A 24,201-nucleotide genomic window follows, 5' to 3' on the forward strand; every position below is an offset into this window, starting at 1 on the left:
TTATTATTCCGTATTTTGAAGGACGGCATTCTTCCCTTGAGATATTTCATGGCATGTTCGAATCTCATGCTATTTAAATGTTTCTTTTAGTAAACTACAGTGATATGATAACTTGATAAGATCCATGCGTAATTATAAATCGATTCCAATTTATTATTTACGCTTAAGGTAATGGCTTTATATAGCCCGTTTTCTTCACACTTAAGTTCGTCGGCTTTTGACGAGATTGGGGGCTGAGGTTGGGTGTGTGTCGAAACGCCCAACCACCCCGCCACCCCATTGAAAGTTCCTGGATCCACTAATGAGGACATGCACAAATACCCGCTCGCACATGCGACTTACGTGTATTGTTTAAGTGCAATTTTCTTCATAAACGCGATGTTAACACTTATTTTCCTTATTTCTTCTCGTAGTTTTGATTAGCCAAGATGTATCAAAATGCTTGAACAAAAATATAATACTAAATAATATACAAATATATGAATTTAATTTCCATCCCTCAATACACTTCTCTCAAGTTTAATCTGAGCCCGTAGTCTTCCGAAAGCTCCACTTAGCCGTCCGAGCAGTGATCTGGGTGTCAGTGACTTCTTTGTCTTCCGGTTAGACGAAACAACAGCAGGGGTATCCTCGGCAATGAGCCTGACTTCACTCCCCACACTGTTGCTAGTCGGAGAATGGAACCGCTCAGAGACATCTTCATTGGCCGACTCACTTACATCCACGACACTATCGCAAGGAGACAGGTCTGTCCAACTGTCCAGCTGGTCAAACCTCTCGTCCTGTAGGATCTCCACGCTCTCAACAAGACCACCGAGTTTAACACCTTCCCCTTCTCCTCTCTGAAGACGTAGTTCCTCGACTGCCAACACCTCCAGGTAATTCACTAAGCGGTTCACCTGGTTGCTGAGGGACTTGTTCTCCTCTGTGACTTGTCTGAAGCTTGTCTTCAGGTCACTGTTCATCTGTTCCAAACTCTCAGCATACTCTGTCAAGTCTCGGAGTTTATTAGCGAGAACCACCCTGTCCCGACTGAGCTCATGCTCTCGTTCATACATCTGAGCCCTGTAACAAACAGCACACTCCTGCAGGGACGAGGTGATTCGCCACAAAAGGATGGAAAAAAGAGTTAAGCTAAATCTGTAGAACCTATGATATGATCATTAGGAGTTCCTCAACAATATCCAGTCTGAAATCCAAGTCAGATGGGTCGACGTAGTTCTCACATGTTATGACATGCGTCAAATGCTGTTCAAACCACGTTTATCCAACAAACTCACTTATGGCGATACACAAATCAAAACTGTGTCATCTTAGTGTGTAGAGGTAATTTATCAAACAGCTAGAAGTAATAAACCGTAGCTCTTAAAAATATAAAATCATAATGTTATGGCTTTATGAGTTTATGTAACAGTACAAAATTTTGATAATCTTGCAATAAATGTATGTCTACTGAAAATATGTCTGAAAATGACCTCAGTGCCCTGACTGCGGGTCGACATGTGCCCTGACTGCAGGTCGACATGCACCAATCTTAGTCTTTTTGTAAGTGCTAATGAGAATAGATCACTATCACCTTCCACTCGGGATCAGGTATGTTTTCAGAGTCTTACGTCTAAATGGGAAGGAAAGGTTCCAATCTGACCTTTGAAGCAGCTGAAAATTCAGTCGTCTCTCTGTGATGTTCATGGATCTGATCAGCTTCTCAACATCCGGGCCAGCAGACTGCAGTTCACTGGCATCTGATAAATGTAACAACTAAATGTGAGAACGACGTTTCGGATTCCAGATGTGGAACCACTAACTATAAAATACTTTTACACCAATCAGTTGTCTTGGTGCTATTGTGAAATATACTGACCATGCCCGCTATGTCCAGTAATGGGACGGAAGGCCGGGGCAAGGTTCGATGTCGCTACAACTGGCCTGTAAGATCCCCCATAGTTCCATGGAATCCGAGGCGCTACACGGACAGGGGTTGGTTTCAGCGAACCTGTCGGAGGAGTACTGTGGAACTCTGAAATGTGGATTAAGTACATATACCTGCTACTTTTACAGTTTCAAAATCCCGTAATAAATGTTTCACCCGTCAATGCAAGTGACTTCATTAACCTAAAATAAAACGAAATAAGAGTACATTTTACAGTGTGATCCTAGACATAAGCTCACACTCGTTCCTTGATCCATACTTCTGACGAAAACACGTCCAGGATTTTCTAACAGTTAAACGTGTGTAATGTCCATATGTGGGAAAGGTCTGTGACTCTCAAGCCCATTAGAAACCTTAATTCAAGATATTTTTTAAAGGGGGCTCATTTTATGTGCTTTCCCACAGCTATCAAAGGGGATAGAGACTTTGGGTTGCAGCTATAAAAAGTACTGGGCCTAAATTTTTCAAACCCTCTTAGCGCTAAGATAGACGTAAGTTAATACTAATGTATGGTACTTACGACTACTTTAGCGCTAGGAGGTCATTCACAACAACATTCACAACGTTTATGATAAAAACACTGAGAGCAAGTTTAGATGTGTTTGGCGAGAACATACCAAGACTATACTCTTTCTAACGCATACATATTTTTATGGAAGGTTGTCATGTTCATTCATGTGGACCGATAAATGAAAAGGAAAAATCCATGTTTAATTACTTGCCAATCGAAATACCTATGTAAATCTATATAATGTTCATCTACAACCGACTTGATACGGTTGATAAAAATAACATTCATGGAAGGAACAATGCGCTGTTACCTTTCGGTTCGCCTTGGGCTAAAATACACCACACTTCATCGTCTAATTCATCAACTTTCGATGCGTCCCGCGTTCCCAAGTTTAACTGGAATAAAAACAGCAACTTGAGTTATCAAGTGTTTAACATCACTGGCTTTAACTCTGTAACTGTCATCTACTAGAAACATATTCCTTATGACGAAAACAGACATTACACTTACACTCATAGTTTGTATAATTACCTACCTCCATATGAAAGGAAGGCTGTATGTTATGTTTGACGTGCCATTCTTGAGGAACGGGAGTTGAATCGTGTTGCTGCCACAGTAGCGATTGACAGTGACGAACAATAGCATGACGTCACAAAACAAATACGTCATCGTAACTGCATTTTCCATGTGGTTTAACTCGAAATTAAACGGAAATTGCCGAATGAACCCGAGTGCATGCCAACGAGTATTTATGCAGCCAAGTTACTTGAGGTCAATTATCTGTGTTAAATAGTCTTTTGATATTTCTGCCAAAGCCATGTTAACAAGAATATACCGAAAACCGAGAAAAACGAGTGGAATTCTTCAAGTGCATTGTGAATGAGAATGAATTTACACAAAGTAGCATTAAATGAACTTCTCGTGCACTCTGCTGGCTGAACATTATTTCAAGCGAATCCCAATGAGTTTTTTAACTAATATCCTCGACTAGGAGTGTGACTGGAACCACTTCGGCAAACATCGACAACACCGCGTGCGACAGTTTTCGATGTACGGAGCAATTGCTTGCATTCCATAAATGACAAGTGTTATCTGTTTGGAAGCTGCTCACCTCGAAGTTTCAATTATCGATTTAAGGCAGGTCGTAAGGGATAATAAGTCTTTTAATGCGTCAACAGGAAACTATAGTGAGTGTACATACCCCCAATGTATGAAATGTAGGTAAAACTGTTGTCGAAACTTTGTGACATTATGCCTTTAACATAGACGTACGACCATCGGATTTGCTGTTACCACTCACTGAGAGTACATTTTGCTCTTCACTCTGTTGGCCATTGGTTTCTTGGACCAGGCTTTAATACACGTCTATTCTAGAAGTTGGAGACTTAAAATGAAACATACAACCTCATGGATGACAACTTCTTATTTATTGCATAAAGCGACGTTCCGATGTAGGTTCTTACATCGTTTTCAAGCTAAGAGTGAATACAACCGCATGATGATAGGTTTATACATAGTATGTTTTGACGAAAGGCAGATTAACATTAACAGCAACATATGATTCAGTAACAACTGGTACACAATTGGGAGGACAACAAATGAGACTGGTGATGAAGCCAGTCCACAAGGGGATTAAACGTCGCTTCTAAGAAGTTGTCATCCATAAAGTTGTATGTTTCATTTTTGTGAACTGGAACATTGGGATAGTCTTGTAGTCATGCCTTTGGCTTGTCATTCCATTATCGGCCACCCCTTTCAAGATATTGCTAAAATGGTTTACAGCATATATAGCCACGCACTGTGGATTCGCCATTCCAACTGTTTTATTTGGGAAGATGTGGTTTGTTTGTTGGTTGTTGTTGTTGTTTTTTTAAATTCTGGTGAGCAATGACAACCTTGTGTACCCAAAACTTTCATACGTTCTGGCTTTGATTTGAAAACCAGTTATGTGGTGCAAGTTGTGTGACATAAACATGAACAGGACAAATGAATTCCACATAAAAGGTTTATCAGTTCGATATTATAATTATTGAATTTTGCTAATTTAGGAACAATTTCATAATTCGCCTAAACACAGGTGGAGATTTGAGTGTTTGGTGTTTGTCGATAACTAGTTCTATGGGGTCATTTCTAGTTGAGGTAAAGAAATTCTACAGACATCACTTTGGACGAAGTCAGATTCCTGACAAAATGTCCTCTTCTGGAAACCTGAATTTGTTTCCCATCTCCCTTTTGACTACGTTGTACCTTCAAAATGTCCACCCGTCCGCCAAGAGATTCAGCTGTTCATTGAAGGAGACCTTCTGGTCTGAAAGTTGTCGGACTTGTATTTGAAGATACAGGCTCTTCAGCTCTAGAACCTCAGGAGAACGGACCCCATCCTCTTAGAGGTCAAGAGTGAGACAGTCCATCTGGAACAGGACAGCCACCATCTGCACGGAGCTTGTGCTCCTTAGAATGTTGTTTGGGCCAATGGCTAAGAGCAGATGGGAGTTTGGGGACCGGATCATGGTATTCTGAAAAACGAACAAAACAGAAGGTGTCATTGGCATCTGAAAAGGGTCAATACATTTATCATTCTTTGATATCACTCTGTTTTACACGTGTTTTTTTAATGTAACAATTAACTAATAAGTCATGGAGGTGTTTACCGTTAATGATGTGCTTGCAGGAGTATTGTTTTGGTAAACACTGAAGGGATGTCACGAAAGGGAAACTGAATTGTCAGTTATGTTTGAAAACTGTTGATTGTACAATCGGCTGTGCTGGTGCCAGTCACTTCGGAATCGAACCCTTCTCACCCCGAGTAAGACAGATGTCAGACAAGCATCTTGAACTCAGACTAATGCTGAAAAAATAATCGTAAGTTTCTAATTGTCCTAATTTTTTTACTTACATGGTTATTTCTTTACAACCCATTGTTCTGGATCCCAAACAAATAGATTCTAGCAGCACGGCTGTACTCTGAGAGGCGCAGAGCAACGATCGCGTTGAGAAACAGGACACAGCGTACAATATAGCTAAGGAACCCATAGCTTCGAGACTGAAGTTCATAACATTATTTAAAACATGAAAAATAGTGTAGCATCTAAATAGCATCAATTACTTTTGACTGAATGACAGATGAATCTTTTCGAAACAGAATACATTTCGAGAGAAGTCATCCACGATCAGACACTGGCGTGACGTCATAATACACCCTATACTGACGTCACTGCCACTGAAACATCAGGCGCTTTACCTCGGAAATCTGAACTCACGCGTTTGTCGCGTCGATAACAATACCTAATTACATATTTGATGAAACAACGTCCTTCTTCCATATCAAGTGACACATATGCGTGTTAACGCGTAATATGGCTTTCAATAAACCGACCAGTGTCACTTGGTATATAAGAAACAGCATATTCACAAACAGATAAAATAATTTTCAATTTAGAATTTCTAAAGCGCCCATAAAATGTCACGTATAACTCGCCTACGACTGGTTCCTTTTGCATAAGGATTAAATAATAAGGCTCATTTCTCATATTTCGGATGAAATAACAACACAGATTGTCATGTTGGTTTTGAACCTTGTTATCCGTGTTACATAGTTAAACAAAGAAGGACATTAATGGCACGACGCTTAAAGCGGAGGATGAAAACCAGAATAACATGCTCCCTCGCCACTCCATTTATTAAGAAAAGATTGTGACATGGTTAACTTAAACCGTTGACCTTACGGCTATTGTGCTACGTGCATATAGAATAGTCTTGTAGTCCGGTTCCATGGCCACGCCCCTGCATGTGCACCCTACCCCATCTCCCAATCTCCTAGGACCAGCCAATGCTTGTCATCGAGCCCTCGTCAAATATTATCATTCATCAAAACGGAAATGGGTTTAAGACATGCAGCATGTGAATATTGACACGCGGCATAACAATAATATTTTCATGACATCTTGGCAGAACTTGTTACTTTTCCGAGTTCAAATAACATCTGTGCATAATTAAAGTGACTGTAAATTTAATAAAAACCATTTCGCGTGAGTTTACTTTCCGAGAAAACACAGAAAGGTGTTAAGGCTTTGTTGGCTCGTGTGAAGAAGCTGTGCCCAAACATCGCGTCCCGTCTCCGTACACACGGCGAGGAGGAACAACGCCATACTGTCACAGAGGTTAACGCTATTAACACAAGATGTCCTCACATCAAAGTTGACCCCGTCTTTCTGATACTTCTCTCGGTTATGAAAAAATAGTTCCATAACACTGACTTCACTACGCTGTCATGCACTGTATACTTTCGCTACAAAAAGTAGGACATGCTCCTTAGCGGTCACTCAGTGCCATTTTCCTATCGTAAACAGACCATTAACCACTTTGAACGTACTGCATATATATGACGTTTCGAGGGGTATAACGGATTTTAGCATGAGGAGAATTTTGGAATAGTGAGGGGTATATTTTGATACTCCAGTTTGTGAGTTGGGTTTGCAAACCGTGTTGTAAACTATACATTGGTTCCACGAGACCTTGATGTCGTACTGCACCTAAAGCGATGGACGTCGTAGACATTTACAACTTTGCTATCATGCTTTGGGGTTTAAACCTGTAATAGGGTTCGGTCACGACTAAGGGGAGCAACTCTGCACAGCGAGCTGTAGCAGTTTAGCTTTGGCACTTAAGTTTGTATGTTACATTAGTCTGAGATGCGCGTTCACTTCGTTGAACCTACATCTGAACGAAGTTTTCAAGTCCCACTTTCACAAAGCGATTGTAGAGTTACGATGATCGTAGGCCTCAAAATCTAACTGTAAACGCCTGTAAACCTGGGCCTCCGTACAGGGATCTCAATGTCGACATAACGTGACACACAGCCACGATCTGAAAGCTACATGTTCTCTTTCCCGCAAAGCGTAACCGTTTGGAAATAGATAGACAGATATTATCTCGTCTCCGTGGATAGTCGGTCATTGTGACCACATAATCCCCTTGTCGGTCGCCTTATATGACCATCAGAACTTCAGCTTTGTGTGTTTGTGTAATGGAAGAAAACGATGAGTAATGTTCAAAGCACCGCGCAGTACTTTACAGTTAGACGTCTACTAAGCTATGTATTTGGCCACACGTACGTTCTGCAGTGTGACATTGCCAAGAATTCTGCGACCAAGCATTTTCAGCGGTGCACTCCTAAACAAACTCCGCTGCTTCCTTTGTATTTAGTTTTTTAGCTGTCGTCATGTTTTTGGTACAGTGATATGTGCTTCAAGACATGATGGACCGAGTCGACACGGAGTCGCAATTGTGATTTAAAACGACGAAGTGACTTCAGTGCTAATTTCTTGCATCTGTGATGTATTCATAAACATAAACAGATGAGGTGATTTGTCGGTTAGATAAAAAGGAAAAAGGAAAAAAGCTTCTCCTTGTTTTCAGAAAGCAAGCTCATGTAAGTCAACACAAGGTTTAGGAGTTTCAGCTGTAATGTTCTTCAGTGGATAGGTATAAGCGCCAGGATACCCAAGCCTTAAAGCCTTAAGAAAATCCTATAAAACGTTGGTCTTTTCATGTTTATTTCAGATCTTTGTAAACTTAAGTAGATAAATTACTCGTCGTTGGCTGTGACCATCACATATCTACTTTAAATTCAGGACGCTAAGCAGTAACGCCACGTCTATAACAAGCTTACTGTAAATTTGGAAACTGAAGAGTAGAGCTGCATCTATCGTAAGTGTACGTTAAGTTTGGTAACCTAAACAGTAACGCCACATCTATCTCAAGTCTGCGTTTTACGTGTCCTGAATACAGAAATGATGTCTCTATACATGATTTCATGCACAACTACAATATACTGCATTATGAGAATTGCTGATATCGTATCGTTACCGTAAAACGTCAAATAGTTAACGGCAATGTCTGACAAAAATCTATCTTGGTAGCATTACACTTCTGTTTGGTAAGCCGCGGTGCCTTTGTTCTCGTCTCGAACCATCTGAGAATGCAGTTTTTATGTTATTGACAGTATGGATAGATTAGTGACCTGTAAATGATAAATAATTCGCGATCTTCAGATTTTCAACAACTCTGAAAAACCCAAGCGGAAAATGTTCACAGCACGTTCAAGACGAATAGTGTACATAGATACATCGCCATCTTTATATAGATTTCAAACGCCGACGAAACATGATCACTTATCAGTGAGAATCTTAAATCATATTCAAATTATACCCAGAAATATACACCCTCTACCTATCACTAGAAGCGGATACCCGTGAATATCTGGGTCAGAATTGATCTTCAACAATCCCTGCTTGTGGTAAGAGGCGAATAACGGCATCGGGTGATCAGGCTCGCTGACATTGTTGGCATATGTCATCGTATCTCATTTGCGTACATCGTTCCTCATGCTATTGATCACTGCACTGTCTAGTCCTAGATTATCTACAGACCGCCGTATAGATAGAATTGTGCGAAGTGCGGCGTAAAACTAAACTTGCTCACTCATCAGTGGCGGCTCATGGGATCAGGCTAGGTGTATTGGTTGGTCGTGATATCCCAGACAGGTAGATCGATAGTCATGATGTCTGCCACTGATCAAGACTCGAATATTTACAGACCACCGTCATACAACGGCCATGTTGCGTTAACTACAATTTAGCCAAAGGCAACAAACCATCACCTAGTATAAAGCACGAACACACGTCTTGGGGTACAAGTACATATGTGTTTGATGTTTACCGGTGTATTGTTTGTTTGCATCTTTGTTTTTTAAAACCGCACTCAGCAATATTTCAACTTAACTATTATAGCAGTGGTCTGTGAACAATTGAGTATGGACCAGACAATCCAGTGATCAAAATAATGATCATCGCTTTGCGCGATTGGGATGCGATGTCGTGTGTCAAGGCAGTCAATAAGCCTGACCACCCGATTCCGGTAGTCGAATCGAAAAGTATTGAGACTAAGTTTACTTTGACTGCTTTTACCACAAACATGTTGCTGAAGACAAATTCTAGCCCTCCTTCAGCCAGAAGAGTCCAGGTTACCAATAATCGAGTCTGGACCAAACGATTCAGTGGCAGATATCATGAACATGTTACACTGACAGGTATAAACCACGCCCTCGCGGCCGACCGTGTAAAAATATGTATACTTGGTAAATATCGGTATTTGTAATAGTTTTGCACTCCAAGACTCGCATGACTCTTTCTGTCCACACAAACCATGGTGTAGAGTTCCACACTTAGGCAGCATGTTATGTATTGCTGGTACACACCCAGCTTAAACAGGGCAAATGTTGATTTAATGTTAGAGTAATGGCTACAGTAATTGTTTGCAATGCCAACTCCTGGTTACTATTAAGAATTAACCTCTATGGGGTATAAACTGCCTCAGGCTAAAATATAAAGCAAGTTTGAATATGTAAATGGGTTTTTGACACAGAGTAATACATATGTTCGCTTCTGTATTAATTCACAGTGAATGAGATAGCATCATGGAGCCCTGAGACTTTCTTCTTGAAGCTAAGGAAATCTAGACTTGCCACATTTTCTAGACTTGGATATATATACTTCAGGGTCTGTGCGACAGACTACATTTTCCCGTCAGAACTAAATTCACAAATTCAAATTAAACACATGTGCTATGCGATGAGCAACACTAAAGCTACATGGCACCGTATTGTTCATGGACAGTCTTGGCGCATAGATATGACCGGCCGATTTTCCTTTCCATTCTCTTCCTACGGCAACTTCACCTGAATTACCACATCTACCTCTACCTTCACACGTGATCTGCAAATACTACAACGCAAACCTGACTCGTGATCTGCAAATACTACAAAGCAAACCTGACTCGTGATCTGCAAATACTACAACGCAAACCTGACTCGTGATCTGCAAATACTACAACGCAAACCTCTACTATTTTTACTTTTGATTCGACCAGTAATATTAGCGATGTTCCTATTCAAGTATTAGTACAGTTTTAACTTTTACTTTCATTACTTCTACTCCATGTCTACTACTATTACAACTAAGTGGAAGAGTGTTACAACCATAAGGTACTACTCCCTCTACAACACGACTACTGCTACTGCTACTGCTACTGCTACTGCTACTGCTACTGCTACATAACAATGAATTATCAAGACCAGTCTGAATAGTATGGTGACACACGGTACGGTGCGGTAGGGTAGGGAAGGGTAGGGTACGGTATGGTTTGGTGCGATACCCTTTTCAGAGTGGAGTGGTGTGGAGTGGAGTGGAGTGAAGTGGAGTGGAGTGGAGTGGAGTGGAGTAGAGTAGAGTAGAGAAGAGTAGAATAGACTCGAGTAGAGTAGACTCGAGTGGAGTAAAGCAGAATAAACAGACAACCAGCTACCACACCGCCTCCGAGAAGGCCTCCATTCACCCAACAGCTGAGGTGCAATTTGAAGGCATCGTCAACACCCTGGAATGTTTTATTTCCACGAACTATGTGTTTACCATGTGGATTTCATATAGTAACACATGGCCACAGAAAATTTAGGACATTTCCAAAGCACCGCAAGAATGATTCAATAAATATGTAAACTTGTGGTTGACCCCTGCTGTGTAACGGACACAAAGGGCATGCCTCGCTAGGCTAGGACGACATGTTTTGGACGCTATAGTCTCATATCCAGAGGTTCGAATCCTGACGCTAAGCTGCCACTGGAGACTCCAGGGAAAAAAACACCGGCTGGTATGTTTTGCGCGTAATCTGGGTAACATTCCTTCTGAATCCGGAAATGTAGTTTTTTGTTTTCCTTTTGTCCCGTGCATGTTATTTTTCAGAAGTCTTGGTGGAACATTCCGTGTGAGATATTCCCATGGCACCGGTAGACGCCTAGGTTTGTTTGTTCTTTCTAGAAAGACGATTTCGAAAAGAAAACTTGATAAAGAACACCACCTTGTCATTCACAATGGATTCGCTGTACGGGTGTGTCTTTCTGACCTGAATGCGTGATATCGGACAAGAATATTTTTTGACTAGGACGGCATGTTTTTGTAATCCGTTTTGTGTTTGAACTCTGTATATCATACATGATCGGTTTTTGTTATAACGTTTTCTTGTGATTTGGTATTCAACTCTTCACATTCAGACGGGATATGTTCATTGACGAATTCGTGTAGGAATGTGTGTATGTGCGTTCGCGTGTATGAGTGCGCACGTGTGCCCGTAAACATATTTGAGATGCTTTAGGGAAGGGAGTTCTAATCGATGAAAGGATGGAATAATTTCTATACATTTTTATGTGGCAACATTACATGTACAAAAATAATGACAAACAGGACGTGAACGTAAAACAAACAGATCCCCATTCTTATCGTCCGAACATCTCAGCTCGCGGGTTACAAAGTACATTCTCCACATGCGCACTGCAAGAGCTGAAATGTACACGCACGACCAAAGTAGGGCCAATTACCCTCTTCTTATTGTATCAAGAACAACCATATAACCCATATGTGACACGTCTTGTCAGGTTTCTATGCATTCACCCTGTCACACTCACTGTCATTTACCATCACACTATGTGCCGACACTTTGCATCTTGACGTATAGCTGAAACCACGTGACAGTGTAAATACCCGGATGATGAGCCTGCATGTCAGACCGACGCATGAGAGTATCTCGTGCATGCATCAGAATGTGCACATGCGCAACATACAGCAGTGATCAGAAGCGCCGTGATATATACGTGCACTAAACAAATGGGTGCCATGCATTGTCATGCGTTGCCATGCATACCGATACCCAATGATGACCTAGGATGGATGCAATAGACAGCATACATGATGATATGGCATCCTTCTACCAGGAACTGGTATTTTCTTGGGAGTAGGGGAAAGGCTATATAACGTTTGTAGTCATCTGATGATAACCTGGGCACGTTATACTTACTCTTACAGCTCGACTGTCTCAATGGAACTGAGTGCATGTTTCTATTATCGAGGTGTTGACGTCGGCGCTGTGAATGATATAACATTGGTTCTTGGTTCCACAGAGGACCCGTGAAGGTCCCGGGGTAGAATAGGCCTTCAGCAACCCATGCTTGCCATAAAAGGCGACTCAGCTTGTCGTAAGAGGCGACTAACGGGATCGGGTGGTCAGGCTCGCTGTCTTGGTTGACGCATGTCATCGGTTCCCAATTGCGCAGATCGATACTCATGTTGTTGATCACCGGATTGTCTGGTCCAGACCGCTGCCATATAGCTATAATATTGCTGAGTGCGGCGTAAAACTAAACTCACTCACTCACTCACTGGTTCCACAGAGATCATAGGTAGTTTCAGAAATTTTCAGAAAAATGGGGGGAATTTTCAAAAGATGAGGAGGGTGTAAGTGTGTTTACGCACCCTGTAACTTCCCTAGTCTCCCCCAATGCAAAAACGTACCTTCAACGTGGTGTTTAATCATTCCCGATCCTATGGGCGGGTGCATACAATGTAATAATTATAAACGATATTAATAATAATGATAATAATGGACTTATATCCACGCACTTGCGCATGATCAAAGTCATTATTTACCCGCTTAACCCAGCTGTCTGTAAGGCGTTAGAAGGCTAACAGTCATGACATCCCACCGGGTACCCATTCAGTGCTAAGTGAACAGGGGCATGTTGGAACAAAATGACTTTCTAAAAATGAGAATACGTGTGTCACGCATAGCTCTCAGGGATTTGTTTTTGGTACGCCCTCACGCTTCTTACAATGGAAAATCCAATCTGAGTCAAACGTAGCGTGAATGGTGACAATGTATTAGTTCCATAGTACACCTTCCTCCTCTAGCTCCAGCATCAATGCACGCACTGCTGCTACCATTTTTCTACCTCTAAATAATCTTTTATCTTTGGAAGCTTGACAATATATTTGCACGTGTTTTTGCGATGCATTTCGAATGACTGCACGGCAAAGTATAACTTGCAAAGGTTTCTTTCGTTATCCGTACCTGTATCGACTAATTGAGATATTGGTTTTGTCTGCCCTTGTTCGTCAAACTTGCTCTACCTTAGTAAACATCGTTTCTTGAACAGACACTTTTACAGATATAAATGTGCCTTCTAATCGTGGAAGCTGCAACGTTTGTGAAAAACACCCCGCAAGGTTACAATGTACTTGAAATGGTGAAATTCAACCAAGCAGGCACACATTATATAGCCTGCGACCTCGTTGTATCGCGGTACTTAGCATATCCGTAATCGTCAATAGAATTTGGAACTTATGTGGCCTTTTTCATCATGAAATCCGATTACCATGACATTTAATCAGCATATTTGTGTAGAAAATATTATTTTAACTTTGATAGTGTTTCAGCGAGAGCCATTAGTCGAACGAAGCCGGTTAAATTTACCAAAGGAGCTGACGCCATCGTATCGCGGTAAACACTAAAACTCGGATTGCAAAGTGAAATAGGGAAAGAAAATGAAATTTCTTTACTCACCTCAATGTGAAAAAGGTTGAGACATTTTTTAGCTATCCAAATTGAACAAAACTGTGTCCATAATGAAACATTATCGGGGGAAATCACCAGACTTCCAAAAATAGAATGCGCAAATGTTCAATCAAATAAGTTGCACAGTCATTTAGAGAATTTGTTCACAATGTGGACAGAGAAATTCACTGTGGCGCCTCACACAAGTGATGTCAGTGCAAAATGACAGATGGGTCCAGTGCTGACACTTGTCACACTGAGCCCACTTCACTATGACAAGATAGGGGTGGCAGCAAATGCTTGTTGCAAGCTAACAGGATCATACTGTCGTCTTGCCTTAGCAGAAAAATTGAGTTGTCTGTTAGCTTTGCGACAATCCTGAATAAATATGATTTTTTAAATTGAAATTATTATTTCAAAAATGATTTCTTTTTAAGAATATTTGAATAAAAAAGAGAAAAGAATATTTCAGAAAATGTAATGTCTTAAAATATTTCATTTTCATTGTACTGTTCTATATTATTTCATATATTGTTTGATTTTATACTTTAGGCATGATTTCAACCATATTTCAATGCAAAATATGATGTTAAATCATGAGAGAATATGAAAAATTAATTACGTGTACAGGAGTACAATAAAATTCTTTCTCAATTTCTATTTTGTTTGAGTGTACAAATTCGCTTTCATTGATCAGGGATCATATTCCATTTTCTTTCCTTATTTGTATTACAACTTTTGCCATCCACCGGTAGATTAATATAGCTCCTAACGTCACTTCCATTACCTTATATGGCATCAATAAGATGCAGGCGACCTAGTTCAGATCAAGTGGGAAGGGTCATAAACGACACGTAAATATTATTGCAAGTATTTCATGGATGGGGTTGAAACAGATTCCAAAAGATTCCAGAATGTAATGTTAACATTTCTCCTGGATAATACTTACGAAGATTTGATACATCGTGCTTGTTTTCCAAAATGTAAACAAGCGACTGACGTCTGACTGCCGATTTACATATGCAAATAACCGCTAGGAGGCGTGTCTCGAGCGGAAAACCGGAAATACCGTTTGCCGCGATACCATGAATGCCGCGATACAACGAGGTCCGAGTATACATTACATATTCTCATCTGTACTTAGGAATTGTACAGATGTAGGGTGTAGTTTGACCATGTGGTGCTTTTAGTAAATATATTACTACACATTTTAATATATTTGACTAGGTTGTTAGCTTGATTGACAGTATTCATTATCATAACCCAATGCTACAGTAATACATGGATATTAGTTGTCTGATCAATTGCTAATAAGCACATTCCAGTCTTTGGCCAATCCCATCACTAAACTAATCACCGTTGTGTTAAGTATTTTCTTCTGGTTATTCACATAAATCAAACGAAAAGCATTTTAAAACAGAAACTGATGTTTCCTTAATATATTTTACCTATTCATGTTATCACGGCCAACGACACAGAAAGTTTGTTGTCTTAATAAGCAGCTATATGTGGGCAATTTGTCATTAATCGTGTCTGGACCAGGCAATTCAGTGATCAACACAATGCAGTTGGGTTAGAATGACATATATCCACTGAGTCAGCAAGCCCGAGTACCCGATGCCGTAAGCTGCTTTTTACGACAGGCATGGGTTAATGAAGACCAGTTCTAACCCGGATCTTCATGGATTCTGTTAAAATGAACTATTAAGTAGAATAACCCATAACGCAACGAAAGCTTTGTGGATCATGGTCACCTTTCTAATGTCAATGTCATGAGTTAGCCAACATAAACGTCTGTGCAAAAGGTCCTCAACTGAATCTGAGTTGAGTTCTAACACGGATCTTCACGGGTTTGATACAACAAAGCAATCACAGAAACGTGGTTGTGTGTTGATTTGAGACGGAGTTACGTTCAAAACGCTCTTCTAGAAAAATAGAAAAACAAATATCATTTTTTTTATCATTTACAATGTTCTGACCATTTAAGTTGATACGGGCAAAGACAGCACGTTTTTACAGTAAATACACGCGCTGTGAATGTGGCTAATATCAAGACTGACGTTAACTACCGTGCCCGTCAAAGAAGATGCTGCCTGCACTCACGGCAGATGCAACACGATGTCAGGTCGACCCATGCACGAATACACCTTAATGCCACGGAGGAAGAGCATGGTCTTGATCATGTCTAACATGCCGAACTACATGTATTGAGATACAGGAAGTCGTGGCGGCTCAACAAAACTCTCCTTAAACGCTCTGTTGTCTGCAGATATGTTAAGTGATGGATGTTTGTGAGTAAACGGGTGAATGGTTAGTTTAGGAAGCAGTGTGCGGCGTAGACTGACACGTAGTTTCTGAAATAAAGTAACACAATATTACAAGAAAGCAGTTTAAAAATTATATAAGAAAATATAACAAAAACAGAGCAGGTAATCTAGACTTGCATCTGTATCAATAAAGACTCTTCCCTCACTCTGGATGAAGATGTAATATACAATCAGAATTGTATTCCGTCGGATACAGAATGACGGTCAAGGATTTTGCAGCGTTAAAGGGAACATTTGTCGAACTATCCCATTCGTTACACTAACTATCCATACCCAAGAATCTGAAAATATATAATTATATCATAAATGAAGAACTACGGTTCAGAACTTGAACTTGATGAAAATCTTGCCTTGCTTCATTTTGGGTTTTTGGGACCGACTCATGTGGTTATATATATTTGTACATAATTTTAGTTAGGAACATAATATGAAGTATCAACTTGGGTGGCATTGTTTCCACTTATCTACTTGCTCTGTTAAACACTAAGGACCCCTCAAAGAATCTTAGTCATGTTTTGTACTTTATTTTACAGTTACTCCATAGCTCTGCATAGTAAGGCTTGTAACAGTCTGTCTTTGCTCTCAGTCATTTCTTTTGTTTCGCTCATAGGCCACACTGACCACAACTTAACTACAATGTTCAGATTTTAAATTCAGATGCCGGCCTGTACTGTTCAAGACAAGGTATAACAAGGTACTATTCCCATAGTAATAGGAATTTTATGATGATTTAAGATCTGATATCATTCAAAAAGATATCCTGGGTATCAGGTTGGGTACGACCATCCTGGCTCGAAATACACAGAGTGGTGATAAACGCGTCAGCCTCACATCCCACAGTCGTTTGTATTCTTATAAGTCGGACGCAAACATTGCGCTGTTATATTTTATATCAGATGAGGAGGAAATTAGAATTGTTCAGGACTAGGTGGCAGAGTACTACATGTAAATACATCCAGGGTCACCTTGTCTTACTTCGAGTGTCACAGGTTTCTTACTGCACTCATTGTGTTATCTCACCATCCACCACTAGTCAATCTCCATCACGATCAGGAAGCTGTATGACTGGTTACTCACAACATTCTTCTTTTCCATTGTCCTTACAAAAAATAACCTACACGCTCATAGACATTTTAAAACCGCATGCACACAAGCGTAGACAAGCCCGTGTTCTGAACTGACATCTCGACTTTGCGAATATGATGACAGCTGTTGGTGCAGTGTGTGTTTAGCTTGAGGTATATGTGCCCGGATTTCCTGGTGAAAGTTAGACGGATTTTCTAACCGACCGTATAAACAAGCTGCACACTGGGCATGTGTATATTTACCCCTATTTCAAGTTGTTAGTTTATTCTAATAATTACAGATATTAATCAATTAATCAATCAAATGCACCACCCAGTGAGTCTGGCTCTGGGATGAATCCAGATGAGCCAAATCTTGATTGTCTCTCGCTGTACCAACCGAAGGTATCACAATGCTTTCCTTGCATACCCGCTCATGTATCATACGATACATCGTTTAGCTCAGTGCTACTGTAGTCAGTATAACGGCTGTATATCCTCCTGACATACAACGTCATATGAATGACATATGGCTTCTGTTGTTACTATACTCTTCGAAACTAAAAATACAGTTATACCAAATGTCAGAGAAAAGATAAGTGTTAACAACAAGCTCCAATGCAAGCGCAAAATTGTACACCAAAGCACATTCCAGGGAATGCACGTGCCTCATGTAATGGCACCACACACACGGGTTCTGTGGATACTGATATATTTTACTTGATTTCAACAACTATTTATACATGACCAAACTATTTGGCGTCCACATCGTACGGACTGTGGAGTGGGCGTTTGACTTAATGGTCCCCGTCATTCTGTTATATGATGGCGCATGTCCACCAAGTCAGCGAGCCCGATCACCAGATCCCGTTAGTCGCCTCGTACGACAAGCACACTTCCCGGTTTAGAGCCTTCAGTAGCCTTTTCATAGGTAACGGTTATCGACAAGTACAGGATCTGAAACCAGACGAAATGGAGCTCAAACTGAAAATCTAAGTGCTTCATTATTGTATCCGCCTACTGGAGAATGAGTAATGGTTGAGACGATTTCAACTCATCTGCATGCAGGTCATCTCCCTCCTTTGCGGCCATATTGTGCGCGTCATATCCGCTTCTCAAGTTATATTTGCACCTGTGTTGTCGGCTGGTGACAGACGTCTCAAATTGGCTGTAAGTCGTAATTTCAGTGTTTAAAAGCATCAGCCAAAAACTGGAGGGAAATACCACCACGAACATTTCTTTTATACATCTGTCACTAAAATATCGATAAATTATCGTAGCAGTGATGGCACGCTAATTACCCTTCATAATGTGCATGGCGCCACCACGCCTGGAGTCAAGTTCTTTCTGTGCTCATCACAAGCACACAGGCGTCAAATTCCTCCTATTATCAGCCCCAGATCCGAAACTGAAAACTGCTTTTTTCACGTCTCTCGCATATCAAAGTGATAGAAAAACAGGTGCGCATGTCCCTTATGTAACACAATTGTATTATCCTCGAGGCTGTCAATGACAAAAGGTCGACACGGTTATGGCCCTTTGCTGAGTAAACTTACTGCGCTCTGAACATGAGTACCATATTTTCTCCGGTACTAATGTTTTGCCAGTTGATGGCAGTTGTTCTTGATTTGCACCATAAAAATACAGTGCTAAGAAAGTTGTGAGTTTGTGTGTGGCAGTGTCAGTCTCACAGATGACGGGCGCATCGTTATATCTCCCGGCAACCTAGTTACCCTAGAAAAATACAATTTTCAGTCAAACGACTGTCGAGACGCATTGTCCGCACTATTTTCGCGATCTATTCATAAAGTTTAAAGCATATGAAGCTGATCTCGACGCTTGTGCTCTAAAACGTCTCTTACAAGATATCCGACTTTGAAAATCCGCAACGGGGATCATGTTGAATTCTATATGACCGTTTTTTACTGTTTTGTGATGAGTTATTGATACATAATTGATATGCAGAGGGTGTGTTGTAATCCACGGTAAGTACACCCCTTACTTAGGTTAACCTTAACTCCCATTCTTTAACACTGCACTAAGGTTACCTTAGTGACTTACGATCACCTTAGTGCTTTGTGAAAGGAGACAGTGGTCGTCAGTGTTCGATAGTGATGCATAAACTGATACGCGCGATGTAATTGGAATCGTTCAGTTGTCTTTTCTTTGGATAAAGAATTCTTATGATAAAGGGATTACTTTGGATGTTTTACCTGCTATTACATTTGGCTTTAATGTACGGCACATTGTGGCAAGAATGGTCAGCTATCAGATGTGGTTTTCACTAGAACGCCTGAGGAGGTCGAACATAAAACTTAAAAAGCAAGCTATTGGTTGCCTATCCTTCAAAGCTGATTTTCAAGAATACGGTTCTCATGAAAACCAAACATGTATGCTCTCCACTTTAGTGGTAAAAACATGTTTTTTTCATTAGGTTAGTACCAACATGGTTATCTCAAATTGTTATCTCACTATAAGACTGAAGCTGAAGATGCAGGTTATAACTTATCTTCAGTAACCCGTGCTTGTCGTATGAGGCGAGAAACCTCATAGTCCTTGTCAGACTTGCCGACTTGGTTGATTGACACATGTCATTCTGTCCAAGTTGCGTATATCGATGTTCATGCTGTTGATTACTGGATTGTCTGGGCCAGACTCGACTATTTACAAACCGCCGCCATATAGCTGGAATGTTAATGAGTGTGGCGTAAAACACAATTCGCTCACTCTCCCACTGAAACTGTATGTTCTAATGTTTCTAATGTAGGTGAGCTACAGAGAGCGTGGTTCTATTTAGCGGTAACTGGACAGAATGGAAACATATGTTTGAACTACTATTGTGAACGGCGAATGCTCAATAGATGGAATACTGTCAAATGTCAAATGGAATCCAATGCAGTTATAGAATTTTAACATCAACAATTACCATTAGTGCTGCAAATTCTTGGAATCTCCTCGCGACTATGAACGGGAAGTGATGATGGTGTGAAGTATGAATGATTATTGAATTATTTATTATGAATTCTCGAACGAACTTTGTGTTGCCTCTTCTGCGTGAGAACCATAAACATATGGAGACGGCTTGCGATGAAATAGGCATTTTACTTGGGGTGACAGTTCAAACAGCATGCTTGTTAGTTGTCATTTATTGGACGGAGGATATGAGTAGTACATGTACTCCCATGCCATGCGTCGATGCGCCCGTGCGTGTGTGCGTGCGCGGTTACCTTCTTCGTGTACATAATCGAGACAGTCCAGTGCCATGTCATGACACATATGCCAGAAAGTTCGTGACCAGCTACATGCGTTACAACTACCACGCCGTCAGGACATCATTCGCAATGTGAGTGAAATAGGCGGGATGACTTCATTTATTCTGGAATCGTGTTTATTGCAAATATGTTGATACAGATGGTCGCTGATACTGCCGAAATAAATATGTACGATCCTCCGTGGAAAAACAATACACGCTCATTTAAGTGCTTATGCATAGTTTTTCATACAAAATGGCATCTCTTTTGCAGTTAGTGGGGGCAATGTGCCTCGGCTGTGGGAAATATGACTGGCTCATATTACTTGGTTTGTTATTTGTCTAACAACAAAATTCCCAAATTAGAAAATAGAGTCAAGGCTAGCAAATTAGAAATCCAGTGATTGATATCACGGAAATGACCAAGGTCCTCTAGCACAGAACAGGAGGTGACCAGTAACATAACCAAAGTCCTCTTGTACAGAAAGAAGTGACCAGTATTATGACCAAGGTCTACTAATAACATGACCAACGTCCTCTAGCACAGAACAGGTGATTAATAACATGACCAAGACCCTCTTGAACAGAACAGGTGACCAGAAACATGGCCACGGTCCTCTAGAACAGAACAGGTGATTAATAACATGACCAAGACCCTCTAGCACAGAACAGGTGATTAATAACATGACCAAGACCCTCTTGAACAGAACAGGTGACCAGTAACATGGCCACGGTCCTCTAGTACAGAACAGGTGACCAATCAAGAACATGACCAAGGTTTTCTTGCACAAAGCAAGTGACCAATAACATAACCAGTGACCTCGAGTACATAACAGGTGACCAGTAACATGACCACAGTCCTCTAGTACAAAACATGACCAGTGACCAGAGCGTGACCAGTAACATGGCCTTGGTACAAAGGAAGAACCAGAAGGTAAGGATAGTTACAATGTCTGATTTACTCATTCAGTGCCATCATATCCAGGCTGGTTACATTCTTGCTCACCATATTCATGTCTCAGTATGTTCTCATAGAGTTACCGCTATTATACAATCTGTCATGAGTCGTGTGACAGCTGTAATATCGCCGCCGACTGCTATCATTCACTCACTCGACCGTCTTCATCACACATCACACATGTACAGTACCGTGCTAAAAGTTATAATCACCGTACAGTTAACTGTGCTAGTCTTAACTGGAATCAGGTGGCAAGGTTAGCTGATTTGGTTGTAACACGCCACCGTATCCTAATTTCGTAGATCGATGCTCATGATGACTGTCACTAGATTTACTGGTCCGACTCGATTATTACAGACCTCCATTATACAGTTGTAATATTTCTGAATGAAGTGTTAAACAATAAACAAGGGGGCTAGGATTGCTCTAAACATGGACTTAAGAGTCAAGAGTAGTAAGTATACTGATAGCAAAAGAAATGCTGCGCTGTTTTATGTCATTGTTTAAAATAGAAGACATAATAATGAAAGTTTTTTTGTATGAGATTTCATTTTTTTCGAACTTTTGCTTAATCAGAAACCGCTGTGATTAACCTACACCAGTTCCAACAAGACTCGTTACGTCCTATCAAATGAATCCTCCACTTCACCCTGAACCTGTCAACCGGAATAACCCGGGGAACAGGAATAGAACTCCACCTTTCCCTGGAGGAGACTGACATAGAGTTAGCGTCGTCCCACCTGTTGTTCCAGTCAAGACAAAGGTCGGCAACATGACCCACGGCACGTTCTGTATGGGTAGGGTCTGTGTGCTACAAACTTCTGGCATCGTCTACCACAGCATGAAATGTCAGCTTCGTGAAATGGGCCTGCCATTCAGATGCCTGGTACCGTTTTTAAATTTTCTCGGAGGAATGAGTAACCTGATGGAGGGACAGAAACTGTGGAATAAAGAGCAAATGGGCGCGGATTAATGATGTTAACAAGGAACTGTTTCCTCGTACAAGATGGAAGTTAGCACTTTTAGTGTTGTTTTTGCAAGGATTTGCCTTTGTCATTTATTACACCCCTGAGCCTCTATTTTTAGTGTGTTTACGGATTTATGTTGAATTCTATATGACCGTTTTTTACTGTTTTGTGATGAGTTATTGATACATAATTGATATGCAGAGGGTGTGTTGTAATCCACGGTAAGTACACCCCTTACTTAGGTTAACCTTAACTCCCATTCTTTAACACTGCACTAAGGTTACCTTAGTGACTTACGATCACCTTAGTGCTTTGTGAAAGGAGACAGTGGTCGTCAGTGTTCGATAGTGATGCATAAACTGATACGCGCGATGTAATTGGAATCGTTCAGTTGTCTTTTCTTTGGATAAAGAATTCTTATGATAAAGGGATTACTTTGGATGTTTTACCTGCTATTATATTTGGCTTTAATGTACGGCACATTGTGGCAAGAATGGTCAGCTATCAGATGTGGTTTTCACTAGAACGCCTGAGGAGGTCGAACATAAAACTTAAAAATCAAGCTATTGGTTGCCTATCCTTCAAAGCTGATTTTCAAGAATACGGTTCTCATGAAAACCAAACATGTATGCTCTCCACTTTAGTGGTAAAAACATGGGTTTTTTTCATTAGTTTAGTACCAACATGGTTATCTCAAATTGTTATCTCACTATAAGACTGAAGCTGAAGATGCAGGTTATAACTGATCTTCAGTAACCCGTGCTTGTCGTATGAGGCGAGAAACCTCATAGTCCTTGTCAGACTTGCTGACTTGGTTGATTGACACATGTCATTCTGTCCAAGTTGCGTATATCGATGTTCATGCTGTTGATTACTGGATTGTCTGGGCCAGACTCGACTATTTACAAACCGCCGCCATATAGCTGGAATGTTAATGAGTGTGGCGTTCTAATGTTCTAATGTTTCTAATGTAGGTGAGCTACAGAGAGCGTGGTTCTATTTAGCGGTAACTGGACAGAATGGAAACATATGTTTGAACTACTATTGTGAACGGCGAATGCTCAATAGATGGAATACTGTCAAATGTCAAATGGAATCCAATGCAGTTATAGAATTTTAACATCAACAATTACCATTAGTGCTGCAAATTCTTGGAATCTCCTCGCGACTATGAACGGGAAGTGATGATGGTGTGAAGTATGAATGATTATTGAATTATTTATTATGAATTCTCGAACGAACTTTGTGTTGCCTCTTCTGCGTGAGAACCATAAACATATGGAGACGGCTTGCGATGAAATAGGCATTTTACTTGGGGTGACAGTTCAAACAGCATGCTTGTTAGTTGTCATTTATTGGACGGAGGATATGAGTAGTACATGTACTCCCATGCCATGCGTCGATGCGCCCGTGCGTGTGTGCGTGCGCGGTTACCTTCTTCGTGTACATAATCGAGACAGTCCAGTGCCATGTCATGACACATATGCCAGAAAGTTCGTGACCAGCTACATGCGTTACAACTACCACGCCGTCAGGACATCATTCGCAATGTGAGTGAAATAGGCGGGATGACTTCATTTATTCTGGAATCGTGTTTATTGCAAATATGTTGATACAGATGGTCGCTGATACTGCCGAAATAATTATGTACGATCCTCCGTGGAAAAACAATACACGCTCATTTAAGTGCTTATGCATAGTTTTTCATACAAAATGGCATCTCTTTTGCAGTTAGTGGGGGCAATGTGCCTCGG

The 24,201-nt window shown here is 40.8% G+C and overlaps 1 protein-coding gene across 1 annotated transcript; it reads right to left on the reverse strand.

The window, feature by feature from the left end:
• Nucleotides 1–485: 485 nt before the first annotated feature.
• On the reverse strand, nt 486–2,982 carry LOC137291998 (uncharacterized). The gene is made up of 5 exons (XM_067823552.1): nt 2,977–2,982; nt 2,752–2,836; nt 1,862–2,017; nt 1,646–1,742; nt 486–1,065 (listed from the first exon to the last, which is right to left on the reverse strand). The coding sequence occupies exons 1-5, from the start codon at nt 2,980–2,982 to the stop codon at nt 486–488; spliced, it is 924 nt and encodes a 307-aa protein (XP_067679653.1).
• Between the last annotated feature and the right edge of the window lie 21,219 nt (nt 2,983–24,201).

Source organism: Haliotis asinina, chromosome 7, assembly GCF_037392515.1.
Source record: "Haliotis asinina isolate JCU_RB_2024 chromosome 7, JCU_Hal_asi_v2, whole genome shotgun sequence".
Classification (NCBI taxonomy): domain Eukaryota; kingdom Metazoa; phylum Mollusca; class Gastropoda; order Lepetellida; family Haliotidae; genus Haliotis; species Haliotis asinina.

Coding starts and splice junctions, on each gene's coding strand:
- LOC137291998 (XM_067823552.1), bottom strand. Junction 2,018..2,751: donor AGCCCAAGGCGAACCGAAAG/GTAACAGCGCAT, acceptor TCCACATTTCAG/AGTTCCACAGTACTCCTCCG. Junction 1,066..1,645: donor AATTTTCAGCTGCTTCAAAG/GTCAGATTGGAA, acceptor TGTTTGTTACAG/GGCTCAGATGTATGAACGAG.